The sequence below is a fragment of the Apis dorsata genome, unplaced genomic scaffold (genome assembly GCF_000469605.1).
Source record: "Apis dorsata unplaced genomic scaffold, Apis dorsata 1.3 scaffold_60, whole genome shotgun sequence".
Taxonomy (NCBI): domain Eukaryota; kingdom Metazoa; phylum Arthropoda; class Insecta; order Hymenoptera; family Apidae; genus Apis; species Apis dorsata.
In genome coordinates, this window is record NW_006263360.1 from 382,156 (window position 1) to 402,434 (window position 20,279).

The window sequence follows — 20,279 nt, forward strand, 5'->3', positions numbered from 1 at the left end:
CAAGCGTTAACCTATTGCGGCGACGATTGTGCCAAAACGGAGAGCGAAAGCCACTGATCATAAGATATCAAACGACACGATTTGTCATCGATGCTCTCTTTCTTCGCGTTTTCTTCTCGAGTTCCATTAAGCTTCGTTAACTTTCCCATGAGCAGACAAACCCGAAAGTCGCTATAATCGGGATATGTCGAATTATCATGCATACTTATGAATATATCTTAACTATATCTAAAAAAAAAGAAGGATAAATTTATATACAAGAAATGCAGGAGTAAGAAAGAAGTTTCTATATAAATGAATATTTAAACGAAATATAGTTAGATAGATAGAAGAACAGCAGATAAAAGAACGTATTACGCAAAAACGTTGTAATGTAAACTTCAAGAGCGTTTATTCCTGTTCGAGACCGGCTATGAAGTTGTGCACAAAGTGTTAAACGAACACGCTAACGAATGAGCTATACGCGTATCTCTCTCTCTCTCTCCGTATATTTACTTGTAAGTCACGGTGTGCGAAACATTCTTCATGTGTTTCTAAGTAGCTTTGATCGGAAGAAGATATAACCTCGATTGAAAACACGAAGAATGGAGAGCGATCGTTTCTCGTGTCGATCAACGCATATTAGTTAGCGGTATTCCGTTAATCTTCGAAAGATCGATTTTTTCGACGGACAATGGCAAGATTGAAAGGAACATTGCTCAATATTTACCGATCGAAAAATGCATCGAGTGTTTGCGTACGCGTACGCGGCGTTTTTCATACCGCTCCACAATTCGTTCCAAGATGCGTGCAATTCTTTTCTCTTGGAGAAAATCAGCGAAATCTCTTGAAATCAAAGTGTAAATTATTGTTTAACGTTTCCTCGAATCGATCGTTTACTGATCGCTTTGCGAATCTTATTGCCAACTTATCGCTTTGCTGATCGATCGATCGACCAATCGAATCTTAATATTTCTAATTGGCACTCTTTTTGGAACGATTTCACGGTCAACGTCGCGCTACTCGCGCCAAATGTTCATTCCTAATTCAATTAGCTGATTAAATTAATTCGCTTGAATCGCGTCAATTCGTTGATAGAGCATGTCGCAATTGTCACGCGCAAGTCTCAAGTTTCTGTCAGCCTTTGAAAGACGTCTTGATTTCTTTGTAAAGGTATTGGCGTTAAACGGGGGAAAAAACTAAAAGAAAAGATGCAGTAAGATTAAGTAATAAAATTAACAACGGAAAATATCCGCTGCTTTGTTATCGTAAAAAGGACGAGAACTAAGAAATAAGTATCCGTGCTTCCCAGTGCTTGACAGAAATCAGAGGTACATACTTATATAATCGATATGCGCATACTTTGCTTCAAGAGGCCTAATAGCCGATAGGTTCGATTCCTTGCTTCTTCTTTTCTGTTCCTTTTTCATTCAAGTCCATTATTGCTTGTCGCAATTTATCTTTCATTTTCATTCTCAATAGTTAATTAAGAAGTTTCATCTACTACGCCGATCGTAATCGTATTCTTATTTATTTTCTACATACACCATGAAATACATCTATATGGAAGTAATAATTATTAATATACATATAACGATAAGAATAATATGAGTAAGATATGGATAATAACGATCGATTACAGTATTCAGTTGCGAGTGTTTATCAAAGCATTAAACGATCAAGACGGTACACAATCCCAACGAACAAGCACTTCTCGTTCGAATCTTTAAATCGAACTTGTATATTGTTCCATTCACAACAGTAGGTACTTACACGCAATATCCAATCGCATAATTTGCATTTGTACAAAGCTGCTTTCTCTTAACGCGTACTATTTTGTTTCATATTGATTTAAACCCTTTCTTTCTCCACTCTTCCTCTTTTGTTCGTCGATTTATTTTCTGATAAAAGTATGCGTTTTACGTAACCAAATCACATCTCATTATTCATATCTTCCATGATTCATGATCCACCAGGCAATAATTTCTCCCTCGATAGGTGTGAAATTGGCCACACACCTTTCGACCGCGAGACGTAAAGCGGGACCCGAATCGATTCAGTTATTTCCAAAACAATTAGCCAATAATCGATATATAATGTTTTCCGACGATCTTGTACGCCAAATCGAATTGACTTGTTACATTTGTAAATGTTTGTAAGTAACTATCACGTAATAAAATAATCGATTAATAATCATCGAAAGCATATTATGATTGTATGACGATTTTATTTATTCGCAATAGAAAGAATTTGTACAAAATAAAGAGCAACAGAGGTTGATCTAGTGGTGAACTTGAACGATTGTTCACGTTTTCGGTTTATAGTTTCCATTTTCATTGTTGATTAGCCCATGCGCTTTCTTTATTCCTATTTCTATTTTCTCTTTTTCCTTCTGAAATTTTTCGTATTTTTCTATAGCACTTGTTAATTCGTATCGATCCACCGAGTCCAAAATCGCATATGTTCTGATTAACTCTATATCATCCTCTGTTAGTTCTTTTGCAGATTTAGTTTCAGGATAAACTAAATGGTAAAGTCGTATCAAAGCTGCTGCTTCTTTTATGTTCTTGCTTTCTATTATATCCATTAATAATGTGTGTATATCATTCTTCCAAACAAGATAAAACACTAATGGACCAAAATGCCTTGTAGATCGCAAGACATCGAATTTTTTCAATTTATTTATATAAGAGTATACTTCTTTCGTGACTCTGTGGTATTCTGGATCATCTGGTTCAAATTGTAAGCACGCTCGATCTAGAATAAATTCATATTCTTCCCTATCCAATAGATCCTATAAACACAATATATAATTAGAAATTTTCTTAAAGTAGCATTTTTTAGATTTTGAATAATAAGTAAAATATTCTTACGCTCAGATATGGATTGTTGAACATCTTTGGTGTATGTATTTCTCTACCTTCTATAGGGAAATAAATTTGGTTCATTCTGTGTCTCTCATTGAAATTTGCATGTCTCAATGTACCATTTGTGTCTCGAACAACAATTAATCTATTTCTATTATTGCTTCCAAAAGATATATCGGTAAATATGAAATTGCTTGTTTCATAACCTTGCAAAGCAGGATCTTTAGATAGTATTTCACATTTATCTGATCTCATTTTTACTACAGGTGGCATCTGTATCCAATTTTTTGCTTTTATTATTATTTCTGATCTTGCTTGTTTTAATTCCTTGTCAGTCATAAATTTATATTGCGGAGTTTTCAGTTGTTTTCCCTCTTTGCGTATTGAAAAAATTTTCTCATAGTTTATACGTGTTAAAGTAAATAATAATTCTTGTACATATTCATCGAAAAATAAAGGTGCGGGATCCCTGTTATCCGCTGTAAATTATTTAAATTATTTAAATAGAAAAAAATTGATATATCAAATAGAAAAAAACGTAACATTTACATATTCATTTAAATATTTTAATAATGCAAGAAAATAAATAAAAATTCTACTTACTTGTTTGTGAAACTGTTGAGCACAAACGATAATTCCAAGTTGATTGTTTATAAAAATGTCTTAAAATGACATTTATTCGACTACACATCATTATGATCATTCGACTTAACCTCGCATCATCATACTAACTTAACCTCAATTTTATATTAAGACTCGTACTGTATAACTATATTACGAACTAGTAAATATATTTAAGTTGGCAATTGCGTCAATATAGGGATAAAGATGATTTGGTTGCCAGCATTAACTATAGTATTTATTAACTTAAAGTTTGCGAAAGAAATTTTAAAACAGCAATCAAAATTTAATTTCCATCAAATTTATTATTTATGCATCATTACGTATTGTTGATACAATTAAATAATTTAATGAAAATCCTATCTGTTTCTTTTCGCGCTATATTATAGAAAAGTTGTGCTTAATTTTAAACTTTCTATTTCACGATAGTTTCACGAAGTTTAAAAAAAAATAAAAAAATGGAATATACATTGGAAGATGCTTTTGAAAATTTGAAAGATACTTTGACAGAACGACAAAAAGAAATGGAAAACTTGTGTGATATAATTATGAATAATAAACCAATTGCTTTGAATAAAACTTGCACGTCAGAAGATGTAAGAAAAAAGCAATATAAATTGTATAAAAGTTTATTGAATAAAGTTCTTCGGGAAATACCAAAAGATTATCCGATTCCTCATACATCTGATTTGCATATTGAAATTCTAACAGAACTTGAAAATGAAGTGCTAAATGCTCAACAACTTCTTGACAAAATGAAGACGCAACTTTCGAATATTAATGAAGATATATCTTAGTTCGTAAAATAAACAAGTACGATTTTACTATGATGATAAATTCATTTGAAGTCATATAAAATTTTACGTTTTTGTTTCAGTTTAGAAAAGAAGAAATTGGGTTCGGAAAAGATGCGAGAAGCCTTCTTGAATGCAGAACAATTGACAGATACTACAACTTATAATAAAGAACATGTAATAACTAAACGCATGTTCAAAAATGTAAAAAAGGATTTGGTATGATAAAAAACATAAAATTTAATAATGTTTTATTTTTAAGATTAATTTATTATAATTATGTAAATGTTTAGCATATGGTAGTAGAAATGTTGTTCCCAGAAAATCAACATTTCAAAGACTGTTTAGGGGTAAGCTAATAAATATAAATTATTTAAAGGTATAAAAAAACTTCTATTATTTAATGGATGAAAATTTTTAGAACTTAACATCAGCATATACAAAAGGAGGAGATGAAATGTATATATCTATTACACCAGAAACTCTAGTATTTATGAATTTCCTGATTGAGGCTGGTATAATTACGTATCATAGAAATGACAAAACTAGAGTGAGATTAATGGATATGTTATAGGTATAATTAAAATATACAGAATGTAAATATATTCATGAAATATTTTTGGAAGATTGATTTTATATATTCTAAAAGACTTAAGATATGACAAAAATACCAGTTAAGATTTTATTAAGTTATAAATAATTAAAATTCAAGACATAAAGTGAAATCTTTGTTATATCATTACTTCTCTTTATCTTTGCTTTGCTTCATTTATATAAATTAATTATAACTTAATAAATAAACCTCAATATTTTTGTATATTAACTTTTATCTTTGTTTTGATTTCTGAAATCAATTTTTCAAAAGTATCTCATGAATATTAATATTAAATACATCAATTTTATATTATTTTTAAATAAAGTTTTAATTGTTAAAGCTAAATATTGAAGATTAGAAAAGAAATATATATGTAATAAATAGCTTGATAATAATGGTATATAACTATAAAAAAATTTCAATTCAAAATTTAAATTTAATATTTTATATTTCAATTTAAATGCAAAATTTTTTCAATTCAAACATTTTTACCACATAAACGGAGCTCTTTCTCTTAATACCCTAACACCTGTACGTTCCCATTCTTGCCGACCAATCCATAATTCTTGAGCAGATTCTAAACAACTTAAAATTGCTGCTCCTTTCCATGCTGTCATACCAGGATCCATTTCTTTTGGTTGTGTTATGATATCCAATTGTTCTACATATAATATAAAAAAAGAAAAAATTTAAGTTAAAAGAAATTTTCTTGTATTTAGATTTATATACAAAAATACACACCGGCTCTGTACATATAGGGAATTTGAAGAGAAATCCGATTATGTAGCCACATACCTATACCTTGGAATTTCATACCTGAACCAACTACAAGTACGCAACTATACATTTTCCTTTTTAGATCTTCCGTGGCTATGGAAAATGTAAAAATTAAAATTCATGAATTTTTTTGCTTTTATTGGATTGATTAGATATACATACGACAGCGATCGATACTTTGAAGAACAGCATGATCCAAACCTAACAATTGTTGAGGACCTACTACAAAATCACGCGGGGCATCTAAATCGCGATTCGATAAGGTAATCGGTGCGGAGTCTACTGCATCCACAACTACTTCTTCTTCTCCTGCTACAGTTGGTGCTGTTGCTTCTTCTTGCATTTCAGATGTTTGTTCAAGATTTTCTTTCATGCCTCTTCTCTAAACAATAACAGAATTAATATTTTTGTTAGAAAAATAAACATACTCATTTTCTTATGTAACTCTACATACACTTGTTTCTCGTAAATAATTTTCATCGTGTGGATCTTCTGGATCTCCCATTGATCTCTTTTGTATATGTACACTATGTGTTCCAGTAACTTTAAATAATTCAGGTTGAAATAAACTTAAAGGTGCAACTAAACATTCGTCTCCCACTTGAAGAGTATATTTCTCAGTTTGTTGTTTCGGTTTACGGACTATAAACGTCTTTTCCTGAGATCCACATACATTTAAATCAACATGACAAAAGTCTTTTTTTAATTGATTCAAGAGTAATGCATCCAGTTTGTTAGATGGATCGCATGTTTTATAGGGAAAAGCACATTTTTGTAAGAGCCAAAAAAATGTTTGGGTAATATCTCCTCCACCATAATCCATTCGAACTCTGGTATTTCTATGAGAAATTCCATCTTCTACACAAGAAACCGATGTTTTTTGATCTCCAACATCGACTACGCACGCGTATCCTAATCCTGCACCAAATGTAGCTGCTACATGATCCTTTAGAACATAGTGATATATTAATGGCATAGGTAATAGAAGGAATCTTTTAAAAATATTAATACAAACTTGTAATAAAAAACATGCTCCAAATCCAATATCACAAAGCATCAAAGTTGTTAATTCTTTTAAGTATTGCCTGTTATAGATATCAGGAATTATAAGAACAGCTCGATAATGTTTCAAATCTCTTAAAGGAATATCCATTTTTTCTGTGAGAACATATTCCCAAATTGTTTTTAAATTGGCCATAACAGATCTTAAGCTACCACCAGGACCAGAATGAATGTTAAGTTCTCCTCTCCTATATAGGAAATGGATATTAAAATTATCATCTGGATTTAATGATAATACATCATCTCCAACTACAACATCTTTATCAGTTTTTATCCATTCAACACTACATGGAGATGATATTTCTGGATTTGATCTACGATTAAAAGCAGCTATTTGTTGGGGTGGTGTAGCATATCTTCTTCTTCCATCAGATTGAAGACAGGATTGTAATGTATGAGATACTTGCAAACGAGATTCTTCCATTGCTTGTGTCAATTCTTTTGTCTACTAAAAGCAATTAAAAATGGAACATCTTTATAAAATGTCATTTGTAAACAAACTTACTCGTGGTATAGCTGATGGTAATAAACTGTCTTTATATTCTAATCCCCCTGGTAAACGTTTTCTAGCAACAGCATTTAATATTGTACAAGGATTTAAATCTGATGCTCTTCCCATCCTAAGATACATGGATCCAGGATGAATTATAATAATCGTTTGAGCTTGAATTTGCTAAAAAATATATAAAATAATGATACATTATATATATTTAAAATAATCTAACTATAGTATTATTACCTCCGCACATGATTCTTGAAAGACAGGCATGATTGTTTTATATACTATAGATTTAATAGGTTATGTATGTTTTATCATTTAAATAATTGATTTCTGAATGAATTAAATATGAAATGTGATTTTAATTTATTAATCCATATTTATTTAAATGTTCAATAATGTTTATTTTATTTATTTTATATTTATACTTGTACAAAAATACAATCGGTTTAGAAGTTAATGCCATCTAGTATTGTGAAAACATCAATTTCAAAAAAAGAGCGAAAACTATTTCTCTAATTCTAGAATATTAAAATTTTATATTGAATGCTTGAAATAATAAAAAACTGTCACATTTTTTAGTTTCGTAACAAAGTTTTTTTCTATAAACTATATGTATATTTATATAAGAATATAAAAAAGAAATCTAGATTTTAAAATATTATTATTATTATTTTGTTGAATAATTAATTATTATGTATTTTAAATTGTGTAAAAGATATAAGAAAAATATGAAGATCTACAATGATAATAGAAAATGCATTATTTTTAAAAAAATTATTAACAATATCTATAATTCTAAAAATCTAAGAATCTATCATTTTTTTAGTTTATGAAAAAATAATATTTAGAAGATTAAAAAATTAAGAAAAATATATTTATATAAGAATTTATTAACATATCTAAAATTGTAGATATCTCTCTGAGAATCATATGAATATTAATGACTTAATATATTTATTTTTATTTGATTTTAACAATAATTAAAAATTACAATATAACTCTTTCATTTATACATTTAATATATATAATATATTATGATGAAATTGAATGTTTTACATTGTTTGAAAACGGACTTTAAGTTTTGTGTCTTTTTATCATACTTAAAGACTGTACATTAAATGATTTTCTAAAACGATGTATAACATGTGCTTGTAACTTGTCAGCACGTGTGAAATTTATACAGTAATATATTCTTAGAATTTTGTAATGGAAGAACGTGAAAGAGCTTGAAAAACATTTGTTTTATATTTATTATAAATTAAAATAAATTTTCAATTATACCAAAATGAGTACAATATTAGAAAAGATTGCCTCAATCGAGGCCGAGGTAACCTTTAATTTATCTTTTATTTCTTTATATTAATTTAAATTTGTTATTATATATTATAATTTTATTTTATAGATGGCTCGAACTCAAAAAAATAAAGCTACATCTGGCCATTTAGGTCTATTAAAAGCAAAATTAGCTAAATTAAGAAGAGAACTTATTACTCCTAAGGGTGGTGGAGGTGGTGGGGAGCAAGGTTTTGAAGTGGCTAAAACGGGTGATGCTAGAATAGGTTTTGTTGGTGTGTATTAAGGTATAATCAAATATATATATGTGTATTTTTATCAGAGCAATGTTTTATTTTATTTATTTTAAAATCGTAGGTTTTCCTTCTGTGGGTAAATCTACTTTATTGAGTACTCTTGCTGGTGTTTATTCTGAAGTTGCAGCATATGAATTTACAACTCTTACTACTGTTCCTGGTTGTATAAAATATAAGGGTGCAAAAATACAGGTTTTAATTTACTCTATTAAATATAAATCCAACAAAATGTTATATCATATGAATTATTGGATGCATTTTCTAGTTGCTTGATCTACCTGGTATCATTGAAGGTGCAAAAGATGGTAAAGGACGTGGAAGACAAGTTATTGCGGTTGCAAGAACTTGCAGTTTAATATTTATTGTTTTGGATGTGTTAAAACCACTTGGGCATAAAAAATTAATTGAACATGAATTAGAAGGTTTTGGATTACGTTTAAATAAACAACCGCCGAATATTACTTTCCGTAAAAAAGATAAAGGTGGCATTAATTTTCAAACGACGGTAATAACTGACAAGATGAGCGACATAGAAAACTACAAATGATCAAATTTGTTTTTTTTATATTTTATATAAAAAAGACGACAAAATCATGTGTAGTTTTTTAAAATGATTCTCGTATTATGTAATAAAATTAATTGTATTATTTATTAGTGTGCACAATCAGAACTTGATTTAGAAACAGTGAAAAGTATTTTATCAGAGTATAGAATTCACAATGCAGATATTATTTTGCGTTATGATGCTACATCTGATGATTTAATTGATGTTATTGAAGGAAATCGTGTTTATGTACCATGTATTTATTTACTCAACAAAATAGGTAATTGTTATTAGAAATTGAAAAATATCTGCTTGAATTATTGATTACAGCTTACTCATATTTGATTCTAGATCAAATTAGTATTGAAGAATTGGATATCATTTATAAAATACCGCATTGCGTACCGATTTCTGCTCATCATAAATGGAATTTTGATGATTTGCTTGAAAAAATGTGGGAATATTTACAGCTTGTTAGAATGTATGTTTCCGGAATTTAGAATTTATTTCATCATTTTTTAAAATAAATTGGTTTATTTATTTGATTCTTTTTTAGTTATACTAAACCAAAGGGTCAATTACCAGATTATAATTCCCCAGTAGTATTAAACAGAGAAAGACGAACAGTTGAAGATTTTTGTAATAAATTACATCGATCTATTGCAAAAGAGTTCAAATAGTAAGTATATTCCTTTTAATTGTATCTGCAATTGTTTTTTATTCTCGATTATTGTATTCAATACTTATATTATTTTTAGTGCTCTTGTATGGGGATCGTCCGTTAAACATCAGCCACAGAAGGTCGGAAAAGATCACATATTATGTGATGAGGATGTCGTGCAAATTGTAAAGAAAGTATAATCTTATTTAAGATTTCGTATATAATTATTTAAAAAATTAAACTGAAATTTTCATAACCAATCTCTTGTAATTAAAAAATATTGCAGCTTTTAAATTTTTTTTTTTTGTTGCTTCGTATAAAATAATACATTTTCATTGTATTATAATATAAGATACGTTAAAACGGGAAAAAAAAGATATCCTAGAAGTGGTTGGAAATTTATTTTTTATCAAATAATTGTGTAAATTATTAATATTAATAGGCACATAAATCATTTCAAATCATTTTATTTATTTTATATAAAATATCTATTATACAACAAATAACATATACAACTAAATAAGCGACAAATCGTTTATAAACTTTTTAAAATATAGTCCCTTCGTTGTTGATCCAATAACTTCTCCAAGTGTTCGCATTTTAATTTTGTGTCGTTAAGTTCTTTAATCAGATTTTTGATCGTTAAAACTTTTTGTGTCATTATCAACTTAATTCTAAAATATAAAATCATAACAAATATCGGTATGGTTTATGTTATTATTTATTATTAATATATATTTATATATATATGTATATATCGAACCTGCTGTGTAACTGAGCCATCGAGGCATCTCTGTTTGCATTTATACGAGTTATTTCCTGGTAAAGCGAGGCAATTTTTTCTTCCAATTCTCTTTTTTCTCCTTCAATTTCTTGCCTCACAATTTTCTTTGCGTTATTTCGTTCTATATTTAATCGTTTAATTACCTAAAGATATGTACCAATTCTTATTCGAAAAATATATGATACACTCATTTATGAATTTATAAAGGATTATCTTCGTTAAAAATTTACGAAAAGCCCTACCTCATTTGCAGTATTCAACTCAGTTACACATTCTTGCAATTTGTTCTCCGCTTCTTGCAATTGAGTTTGTGTTTTTTCAAGCTTATCCTTCGTTTGAATTAACTTACCTTTATGAAGCTGTTCATTATCAATTGCATTTTGTAAATCCATTTCGTATTTCTCTGTTAAGGATCTAAAAAATAGCTAATATATACATGATTGAAGCATCGTTAGAAGAATCAATCTCAATAGTTATATATACCTAAGTTTGCAATCAAAATTTCGTTGAAGAGTTAATCTTTCATCTCGAGAATCTTTTTCTAAGCGTTCTATGACAAGCTCAATTTGCCGATCCCTCTCCTTATTACACTCTTCCTTTATCTTATTCTCAATTTGTTCTATTCTTAAATTTTGTTGTCTCTTATACTCGGTTAAACAAGTTTGCCATTCAGCTTTCATTGACTCTTGAAGTGTCTTTTTCTCATTCGAATGCTGTTGCTTCAGAACATCTATTTCTTGCTAAAATATAAATATTTTTCATAAGCTTGTTTTCCAAGCTTCCAGTTCTATCTCTACCTTATATTGCATATGTATCTTCTGCAAATTAGCTTCCATTTCAGTATCTCTTTTCGTCTGTTCCTTGGCAAACTTATCTCTATCATATTGCAATTCTTCCACAAGTTTCGCTTGCTGGGTTTTAAATTGATTTTCTTGTTCCTCCAATTTCTCCTGGTACCTGAACAAACGAGAAGGAACGATTTCAGCTTGTTGCGCAGTTGTTTCAATCAGATTTCTCTAAAAAATTAATTCTACACCTGGTCCACAATATATTCTTCTCGTTGGCCAACATTCTCTCGTGACTGGCCGTCAACTCGAGACGCAGTTGTTCCAATTGTTGATTAGATCGACGTATGATACGCAATTCGGTGTCTTGCAATTCCTTCATGTGTAAATTTCTCAACTTTTGAATCTCTTCCGCGTGTTGTTCCATCATATTACGTAGTTCAGGTTCCAAACCCTTTACCGTCATTTCCTTTAAACCATTACGAATTGTAAATCATTGAAAATCGATAATTCTAAATGAAATCTCTTAAATGAATCAAAACCTTGATCTTTGTCGTCCTGGCCTCTATCCATCGCTCTCTTTTTATCTTCTCAGCAGCAGCCAAATGATCCTTCGCTCTTTGTAACTCCACCACGTGCCTGTCGGCTGCAGCTTTTAAATCTCTTTGCATTTTTATCTCTATCTCTTTCACCTTCTGCACCAACGAATTGCATTTCTCTGTCAGATCGGTTTTCTCCTGGATCAACTGTTCAATAAACTTTTGATGTCTCTTCACTATTCCTTTGTATTTCTCCTCTTGTTGTTGCAACTTGGAGTTACTGCTCTTTTTCTGACTTTCCAATTTCTCACACGCCAATTTTCTTTCAGTCTTCAATTGTTCCTTCAAGAGCGATACAGTGGCCTCTTTTTCCTCAAGTTGCAATTGGGCTGTGATTAAATCTTCTTTGAATGCATGGGTATTATTGATCTCGATATTAGTTGGTCCTATGCTAAAAAAATAGAACAAAATTTTCGTAATTATCTTCTATGTGTGATTTTAATATAAAAACTTCTTACTCATCGAAATTGATACAGGACAAAGATTGCGAGTTGCCAAACATGTCTTCAAACATAACGGCATCTACCTCTGGGATGTTGATCTTTGTCTCGTCCAATGTACCTGACGTATATGCATAGTTATTTATAAAAATTATAAAGGAACGACGAAGATTGAAATTTTAATAACGATTGAATTATTATCACAGTGTTTTCCAATATTTTCTGAGATACGATCCCCATTTACAATAGCCAAATAACTTGCATTTCCATATTCATTTATATAATTTATATAAAAATGCATTTTTAATAGAGTTGAATAAATATAAGATATTATTTCTAAGAATGAATGATAAATGAAATTCAAAAAGAAATATATAAGCTTATTTTAGTAAATATAAAATATTTAATATATGTCATCATGATGAATGTTTAACATTTTTTTAACGCGCGATGAACTATATAAATCACTTCTATTTATTGTATTATCATATAGCTATATCAAAATAAATAAATTTTCGGAATTTTTATTATATAATTTAATTAAATAATTGCGAATGAAAATAATTTTGATGACAAAAATCACTTGGCAACATCCTTGGGGGTCGCGACCCACAGGTTGAGAACCCATATATTGTAATATAAGCTACCATCTTCGAGCTTTGTCAAGAAGGTCATTATATCGTCGTAAGTAGTACCACTCGTTTCATGTTTCCCATGAGATACGTCTTTTTCTGGTTTTAACTAAAATTAGAAATATTTGAATCAATTCAATCGAATAAAATGTTCACTATAATTTTGTTTCTCGAACCTGTAATTGATTTATTTCTGGAATCTTTGCGTTAATATCTTTTTCGAGATCACTAATTATATTACAAATTTGTTCGAATGAGCACATAGTCGATTCGACGATATTTTCATTACAATCAATTTTCTTTGTATTTTCCATAACAATGGGATCATGATCGATCTCTTTTTCCTTGCTATTATCCGTAATTTCTTTTTGTTTTAACTCTTTTGTTACAAAAGATTTATTTACAGGTGGTTTTCCGCAAATCTTTGGATGATTGATGTTAATCATAATCAATCGATCGAAAATTTATATCGTTTACGTCGAATAGACTCGTATCTCGAACTGAATGTTCAACGGTTCTTCATCCCTTATTTATAGGTGAATTTTTGGTTGTCAAGGTAATGTCAAGGTAACACGATGGTAAAACATTTGGATACATCTGTTTTTTACACAGTATTTGAAATTAAGTAAAATAAATACACAATTTAAAGAGCGCGTAAGATTTAAGATTTAAACACAAAACACATAAAGAGTAGAATTAAGATTTTACGTGTTAATATTTATGCAATAAAATATCGATGATTTAAGATTTTTTTAATCAAAAGCTTAGGCAAAGAAGACGATAAAATTAATCAAAAATCGGAGTCGTTTCTTAAGTATATAAATTTTATAGTGCAAATATAAACAAGCAAAACAAATAGTGCGAGAACGATAGATAAGTTAAAAATTGAGAAATCAATGCCATCTTTAGAGTGCCATAGATACTTAAAAACAAGGAGAGCAAATTAAAAAAAAAGAATAAATATAATAAGAATTGACATTTATTGCCATCCCAAAAATATTTTTTTTCAAAGGTAAGGTAGAATAAGAATTGAGAATTAACGCCATCTTTTAGTTATTTTTAAAAATACAGTTTTTTGTTTCTCAACAGATGGCACTATTCCATAATTCTTATTTTATTTATTCTACTTTTGAAAAGATATCATTAACTCTCAAGAGATGGCACTAATCATCAATTTTTATCTTATATTTATCCTTTTTCTACTATTTTTTTTCTTTATCTATATTTGCTCCATAAAATACACTCAGAGAATTCCGACATTTAATTAACTTTATTGTTTTCTTTTATCTTAATCTACTGATTATAAATCTTAATATATAAAAATTCAATTTTTATATATTGTATATTTATTTTATAGATATTTGTATGTAAATTTTTATATGTCATTTTTTTTACGATTATATTCTTCTAGAAATTAGACAAAAATTTTTATTTCGGAATTCTTAAAAAAATTTTCTTAATAAATTTAGATTTATTAAGAAAATATAATTAGACAAGAAGTAACACGTGAAATTTTTTTAAGAATTCTGAAGCAGAAATTTTTTGCCGAATTTTTTCGATTTTGTATTAGAAGAATATAATTGGATAGAAGGTAACTCGTGAAATTTTTCTAATATTTCCAAGAACAAGAATTTTTATAAAATTTTATATAATTATCTATGAAATGTTATTTGCATATTTATCTATAGCAATTGTCATTTTTCGAATTTAGAATCATTTTTTTAAATTTTAATTTTAAAAATATTTATTATTTGTATATTTACTTCTATTGAAATTAGCATTTTTTATTGCACGTTTTTTTCAATTTTTTTATTTCTAATGTATTTAATGCAGATTGGATATTTTAATCATAATCTTTTTTGTTTTAATAAAAATGGGATATTATTAATTTTATCATAAGTGAAGATAATTTTTATTTTTTCATATATAAAATAATGTTTTTTAATGTGTTAATTGATATTTGGTCTTACCAAAATTAAGATTTTATGTGAAAATTTATGTTTAATTTTACTTATCACCAATTTTATTTATATTAAATCGGTAACATAGATAATGATACTAAAATTGAAGAATATTACGTTTATTCTTTAGTACTCTACAAATAGATCCGTTCTACATCTCGTCTATGAATCTATATTAAATCCTTAACCTGTCTACATAAACGCATGAACACACACATTAAATCTCTTTTTTGATTAAACGATGGCAAACCCAGTTATCGATTGAGCGAATGGTAACACAGAATTCGTCGTTACTGCGAGATACGGCGCGTCGCTAAAGGGTTCGCTTAGAGTCAGAGTAGTCAGCACCGTCTAGAGGGGGGGAACTAGTAAATTCGGGAACTGGGTAGCCACTGGGAAGAGATCGTAGGGGATACGAGGAGGCAGTGGTCGTCAGTCGGAAGAGAGAGGCGCGCGTGGGGCGAGGTTGTTGCGGGTGAACTCGTGGGGAGAAGGAGAGCCGAGGGTGAGGGTGAGGGCGAGGGCGAGGGTGAGGGTGAGGGTGAGGGTGAGGGTGAGGGCGAGGGCGAGGGTGTCTGTACGTACACCGAGAGAGAATCGATCTAAAACTAGGAGTCGCCGCAGTAACCGCTGGGAGGAAGCCACTGTTACAATTTGCCCCCATATGCGCTAGTGAAATCTTAGATCGGGTAATTGTACGGAGAGAGAGCAGCTAGAATGAGGTGTTCCCGCGAGGTGGTCGTTCGCGTTCGGCCCGCGCGTTGATTCGAGCTCGCGCGATACGCCACGCCGATATCCGTGCTGATACAGTGCGGAAATCCACCGAACGAACCGAACTCAGTGCCGAGGCTGACCGAAAAGAGAGTAACGGAGAGGAAGCGACGGATGTCTATATAGGGAGAGGGAGAGAGAAAGAGGGAGAATCGCGAGGAGCGCGCCACAGAGATAGACGGAACTACTACAAGGGAAAGAGAGAAAGAGGAACAAGCCAAGATAGAGGGAGAGGGAGAGATACGCGTACACGTAGAAAGAGAAAGAGAGGAAAAGAAAGATAGAGGGAGAGGGAGATCGAGAGCGCGAGAAGGACAGGAAGGAAGAGAGAAAGGGAAAGAGAAACGGTGTCGCATCGCAAGGTGTTTCGGTGTACGGTGCACGAGACGGAGAAACGGTCGCGAGAAGATCACGAGAGAGGGTTGGGTGAAAATCGGAGAAAATCGAGCAAGAAGAAAAGAAGCAGAGAGAGGAGAAAGACGGGAAAAAGACGTGTGAATACGAGAGAAATTCGAGAGAAAAACGGGACGAGGAAGAGAAAGAGAGAGAAAGAGAGAGAAGAAACGGAGAGAGGGAGAGAGAAAGAGAGAGAGAGAGAAAGAGAGAGAGCGCAAGCAAGGGTGGGCGGACAGTAGTGCACGAGAGCATCCCGTCGCCACGATAATGCGACGTGCAGCTTCTTTACTCGTTCCTTCTGAATAAGTGCTTGCTGGGACGGTCCCTTACCTGCAGGGATATGACGTAATGGCAAGAGAGGTACGCATTTATATTGCATTCTTATTACCGATCACTTGTGCTCGACCATCAGCTCCTTACATCCGCCGCCTGTCTCTCCTACTACCACCCCTTGTGCGTGTCTCTTCGATTTTAAATTTCAAATCACATCTCTCATCCTATTTAATCCAAGACTTTCTTTTCTTTCTAATCCTCCCTATTTTTCATCGTTTTCGACAATACGTCTCGACAATCATCCAAATATACCCTTACTTTATCTATCCATGTCAGATATGCAGTGTCGGCCAGTTATACGCATTCGCGTCGCGGACTCACGCGTATACACGCATAGACTGTGGGAAGTGTAGAGTTTTTGCGATCGAAAATACCGCATATCATCTTCGTTTTGTTACGTTTATCCCTTCGTTCCGACACCTGTCCACGTTCACGTCTATATTTTTTTTTTTCCTTTCCTTTTTTTCGTTTCTATATATTCCTATATTTTCGATCATCATCCTTCCCACTGCCCTGCATTTATTTTTTCGAGACTTTCGAGCGTTTGACCTAGCTGCGTACGCTGATCAGCGCACCAGCCCTTTTAGGTTATGCTTCTTTCCTGCCTAATCACGCAATCCCACAGGATCGGCGTGGCCTCGATTCTAGTAAACAGCGGTTCACCGCGTATTGTTTACCAAAATCGTGCTCCGGAGAGAAGCTGCATCGAGTGTGATTCCCATTCTAGGACAGAAGTGCAACACGCCGAACGTGCGTTGGCCCTGGTCACCCGATTCTCCGCGTTCCTTGCCACCTACCAACCTATATCGTTATCGTGTCTCTTTCCCCCTTTCCATTCGTCGCTCTCCCTACATTTTTCTTTCTCTTTCTCCCTTTTTCTTTTCCTTCCTTTCTTTCTTTCTTTCTTTCTTTTCTTTTTTTTTTTTTTTTGATCGTTTACCCGAGAATGATTGAATCAGGTCAGTGTTTTCGACCATAAGTTGCGCCTGCGTCTGCGCCTTGTTCACTTTGCGCCTCCCTGTTGAAAACTAGGGACAACCCAAACATAATATTCCTTTTTGGCTCGCATTATTCTAATATCGTTTGCGAATAATCCCATTGCGATCCAAAGATCCCTTAACCCCGATAATCGAGTAATCGGTGCCCATTGAGTTTCATGCTCACGAAACGCCGCCTTAAGACGATCGTGCACCCACATTTCGAAGGGGTGGTGTTTAGAAAATAAAAGTACATTCGCCTTCCTTTGTAACGTACGCCATCGAACGACCTGATCCTTTTTCGATCCACCCCTTAAGAAAAATCCTCCTTCTCTCGTCGTCGAGAGAATATCTCGCGTATCGAAATTCTAATCGGCGAGATTCCTCTTTTCTCCTTCCTTTTTTTTTTTTTTTTCTTTCTTTTTCAACGAACGCTGCTACACTAGGATACGAACTGCTCCCTTTTCTTAAAGGATACTCGATACCAAACTTGTTCCAATTTGCACGTTATCAGACTCGGAATATTATTTTTCTGCACATCCTGTACGTCCTATTTTTCTTCTCTCTGCGAGTAATTTAATCTTTTATTATACGTTTAATCTTTTCCTGTTCCTGCTTTAGAGACGTGATTGTACGATGTGTCGTCGTCCTCCATCTGTTAAATTAAGTCCTAAAGAAGAATGTCTATTTTTTTCCACGACTCTCGTTCGAAGAAAAACAGGGGGAAAAAGAGAAGAAAGAGAGAGAGAGAGAGAGAGAGAGAGAGAAAAAAAATAGAAGACTTAGTCGTTGCAAGGATATATGGATATTCGATAATAATTTCCCAGGCGAGGCGCGCGATAGGCTTTGTTTATAGTCTGTTCTACTTAGTTACCGTGTATAAAACACGTAGGGTAAATTACTTTCCCGTTGACCCGGCGCAGACACTCCACTTAACATCTAGGCGATAAGCATTTTCCACGGTTTGCTCGAGGATTTTACGCTTTCTTCGCACGCAATTACGTCTCGTTTTCGAACCGATCCTCCCATTGATACATCATTTTTCGATCTTATCGTTCTTTTTCCACATTTCCACATCAAGAAAATCGTCCATTCTTCTAATCTTTTATATCTTTTAACCGAATTCTGGATTGTCATTGATGGATCATTTTTGGACGATTTGGATTTTTACGATTCTAAATATTGCTATTTCTCTTTATCCTTTAATCTTCGTCGCCATTTCAATTTGTATCATCTTATCTATAATTATATATCGCAATTGATTTTCTACATTTTGCCGTCCAATGTATCTATTTTTATATCGAATCTCTTTTGTGTTTCTTCAATTCTAAAAACTCTAATTATGTCAATATGCCGATTTCCTTGCATTTTCCCTTCAAATCTTTATTTTTACAAACTTTATATTTACTTTGTATTTTTATGTTTCACCAATTCTCTAACAATTTTAATCAAAACTGTTAAATTTTCTTCTTCCAGTGTTTATTTTTATACCAATATCTATACCTTTGTGTTTATCTAATTGCTAAAAATTATTTCTAAATTTACCGTCTTTTTCTTTATCCTCCATTATTCAGTTTCATTCGAATCGTATAATTAAAATGAAACCGGTAGGCTGTTCTGTGGAATATCGTGACTCAAACGCAAATTGCATCAGTTAATTTCTGTGCAGGAGTTACGGACCAAGAGACCTTTTAAGATATGGGACAGTTGGCGTAACGTAAGAAAGGGACTGTGTGTTAGCAATTTCGAGGAACTGATACACCAGGGTAAGAAGCGTGCCCTCTGAAACCGGTAGCGAAAAAGTAACCAGACCTCTGGTACTCGATGTGGAAAGTATTACATATGAATATAAATCTCGACGATATACCTTACCTACAGTTGGTCACAAAAGTATTCTTTTTCACTAACGTAAAATTATTCGAATATAAATTTTCGAGTCATTATAAAACATCGAAAGAACATCGTTAGAATAAAGCTAGATAAACAAATATATTTGATTGAATATTTTTGCGATCAATTGCATGTTCTGTCCAAGATTGGGCGTAATCGAAAAATAAAAATTCTCATTTAAATAATTATTCAAATTATTTTTACTTTGAATTTTAATCTGATATATATTTAAATATTTTGAAAAAAAAAATATATATATATATATAGATATTATTTCATTCAACAGAATTAATTTTTCTATGAATTTCAATTAAAAAAAAAAATCTCATTTATCTGAGAAAAATAATATAAGTAATGTTTCGATAAATAATGTTATTTGAATAATTATAACAACTTACTCGATTATTTGGATATTTTGGAAGAATTATATATTGTTTTCGATTACAAAAAAAAAATATCGGCCCAATCCTGACTCCATCATCGGTCCGAAATTCTGTTTGCTTCGATGCTCGATATCTTCTCGCGATTAAGGCGTTAACCCTCTGATATACACGACAATATTATATACATAACGTGCTTTCTTTCTTTTCACGACACACAAGATATTGGGATTACTGGTCGAAAGGTATCGCTTTTTTTTATGCAAGAACATTTAACCGAAAAAAAAAAAAAAATCGTGTCGAACCTTCGCCGGCTGTCGTCTCAAAGAGAGAAAGAGAG

General features: G+C 31.7%; 6 protein-coding genes across 10 annotated transcripts in view; 3 read left to right on the forward strand and 3 right to left on the reverse strand.

The window, feature by feature from the left end:
- Window positions 1-1,497: 1,497 nt before the first annotated feature.
- On the reverse strand, window positions 1,498-3,761 carry LOC102677735 (28S ribosomal protein S22, mitochondrial). The gene is made up of 3 exons (XM_006609824.2): window positions 3,450-3,761; window positions 2,853-3,325; window positions 1,498-2,773 (listed from the first exon to the last, which is right to left on the reverse strand). The coding sequence occupies exons 1-3, from the start codon at window positions 3,547-3,549 to the stop codon at window positions 2,285-2,287; spliced, it is 1,062 nt and encodes a 353-aa protein (XP_006609887.1). The 5' UTR covers window positions 3,550-3,761; the 3' UTR covers window positions 1,498-2,284.
- Window positions 3,677-6,082, forward strand: LOC102677321. 3 transcript variants are annotated; one of them, XM_006609821.2, is made up of 5 exons: window positions 3,677-4,263; window positions 4,345-4,480; window positions 4,555-4,611; window positions 4,683-4,835; window positions 5,777-6,082. In XM_006609821.2, the coding sequence occupies exons 1-4, from the start codon at window positions 3,926-3,928 to the stop codon at window positions 4,833-4,835; spliced, it is 684 nt and encodes a 227-aa protein (XP_006609884.1). In that variant the 5' UTR covers window positions 3,677-3,925; the 3' UTR covers window positions 5,777-6,082. The 3 variants fall into 3 exon arrangements, with proteins under 3 accessions (XP_006609884.1, XP_006609886.1, XP_031371136.1); XM_006609823.2 differs by having other exon boundaries at window positions 4,345-4,465; XM_031515276.1 differs by having other exon boundaries at window positions 4,683-6,082.
- LOC102676996 (actin-related protein 8) lies at window positions 5,286-7,779 on the reverse strand. 3 transcript variants are annotated; one of them, XM_006609817.2, is made up of 7 exons: window positions 7,435-7,779; window positions 7,201-7,368; window positions 6,649-7,140; window positions 6,088-6,579; window positions 5,796-6,015; window positions 5,598-5,726; window positions 5,286-5,517 (listed from the first exon to the last, which is right to left on the reverse strand). In XM_006609817.2, the coding sequence occupies exons 1-7, from the start codon at window positions 7,462-7,464 to the stop codon at window positions 5,345-5,347; spliced, it is 1,704 nt and encodes a 567-aa protein (XP_006609880.1). In that variant the 5' UTR covers window positions 7,465-7,779; the 3' UTR covers window positions 5,286-5,344. The 3 variants fall into 3 exon arrangements, with proteins under 3 accessions (XP_006609880.1, XP_006609881.1, XP_031371135.1); XM_006609818.2 differs by having other exon boundaries at window positions 7,201-7,315; window positions 7,435-7,592; XM_031515275.1 differs by lacking the exon at window positions 7,435-7,779 and having other exon boundaries at window positions 6,649-7,143.
- A 511-nt stretch (window positions 7,780-8,290) lies between these two features.
- Window positions 8,291-10,516, forward strand: LOC102676851 (GTP-binding protein 128up). Its single transcript, XM_006609816.2, has 8 exons — window positions 8,291-8,524; window positions 8,600-8,765; window positions 8,848-8,978; window positions 9,052-9,291; window positions 9,442-9,610; window positions 9,682-9,811; window positions 9,887-10,009; window positions 10,089-10,516. Exons 1-8 carry the CDS (start codon window positions 8,483-8,485, stop codon window positions 10,189-10,191), a joined length of 1,104 nt encoding a protein of 367 aa, XP_006609879.1. The 5' UTR covers window positions 8,291-8,482; the 3' UTR covers window positions 10,192-10,516.
- On the reverse strand, window positions 10,443-13,989 carry LOC102676631 (centrosomal protein of 131 kDa). The gene is made up of 10 exons (XM_006609814.2): window positions 13,408-13,989; window positions 13,247-13,340; window positions 12,618-12,720; window positions 12,103-12,550; window positions 11,812-12,029; window positions 11,573-11,732; window positions 11,259-11,515; window positions 11,018-11,189; window positions 10,755-10,918; window positions 10,443-10,665 (listed from the first exon to the last, which is right to left on the reverse strand). Exons 1-10 carry the CDS (start codon window positions 13,675-13,677, stop codon window positions 10,527-10,529), a joined length of 2,025 nt encoding a protein of 674 aa, XP_006609877.1. The 5' UTR covers window positions 13,678-13,989; the 3' UTR covers window positions 10,443-10,526.
- A 1,748-nt stretch (window positions 13,990-15,737) lies between these two features.
- The window catches only part of LOC102676499, a 10,600-nt gene continuing 6,058 nt past the window's right edge, over window positions 15,738-20,279 (forward strand). The window contains exons 1-2 of the mRNA XM_031515289.1: window positions 15,738-16,719; window positions 19,339-19,435. Coding sequence (XP_031371149.1) covers window positions 16,708-16,719; window positions 19,339-19,435 — 109 coding nt within the window. The 5' untranslated portion in view covers window positions 15,738-16,707. The remainder of the gene's footprint in view (window positions 16,720-19,338; window positions 19,436-20,279) is intronic.

Coding starts and splice junctions, on each gene's coding strand:
- LOC102676851 (XM_006609816.2), top strand. CDS start 8,483: ATGAGTACAATATTAGAAAAGATTGCCTCAATCGAGGCCGAG. Junction 8,766..8,847: donor TGCTAGAATAGGTTTTGTTG/GTGTGTATTAAG, acceptor TTAAAATCGTAG/GTTTTCCTTCTGTGGGTAAA. Junction 9,812..9,886: donor TATTTACAGCTTGTTAGAAT/GTATGTTTCCGG, acceptor ATTCTTTTTTAG/TTATACTAAACCAAAGGGTC.
- LOC102676631 (XM_006609814.2), bottom strand. CDS start 13,677: ATGATTAACATCAATCATCCAAAGATTTGCGGAAAACCACCTGTAAAT. Junction 13,341..13,407: donor CAGAAATAAATCAATTACAG/GTTCGAGAAACA, acceptor TTCTAATTTTAG/TTAAAACCAGAAAAAGACGT. Junction 10,666..10,754: donor ATGGCTCAGTTACACAGCAG/GTTCGATATATA, acceptor TTTATATTTTAG/AATTAAGTTGATAATGACAC.
- LOC102677321 (XM_031515276.1), top strand. CDS start 3,926: ATGGAATATACATTGGAAGATGCTTTTGAAAATTTGAAAGATACTTTG. Junction 4,264..4,344: donor ATTAATGAAGATATATCTTA/GTTCGTAAAATA, acceptor TTTTTGTTTCAG/TTTAGAAAAGAAGAAATTGG. Junction 4,612..4,682: donor ATTTCAAAGACTGTTTAGGG/GTAAGCTAATAA, acceptor GAAAATTTTTAG/AACTTAACATCAGCATATAC.
- LOC102677735 (XM_006609824.2), bottom strand. CDS start 3,549: ATGATCATAATGATGTGTAGTCGAATAAATGTCATTTTAAGACATTTT. Junction 3,326..3,449: donor CTCAACAGTTTCACAAACAA/GTAAGTAGAATT, acceptor AATAATTTACAG/CGGATAACAGGGATCCCGCA. Junction 2,774..2,852: donor TCAACAATCCATATCTGAGC/GTAAGAATATTT, acceptor TTGTGTTTATAG/GATCTATTGGATAGGGAAGA.
- LOC102676996 (XM_006609817.2), bottom strand. CDS start 7,464: ATGCCTGTCTTTCAAGAATCATGTGCGGAG. Junction 6,016..6,087: donor ATTATTTACGAGAAACAAGT/GTATGTAGAGTT, acceptor GTTATTGTTTAG/AGAAGAGGCATGAAAGAAAA. Junction 5,518..5,597: donor TCCCTATATGTACAGAGCCG/GTGTGTATTTTT, acceptor TATTATATGTAG/AACAATTGGATATCATAACA.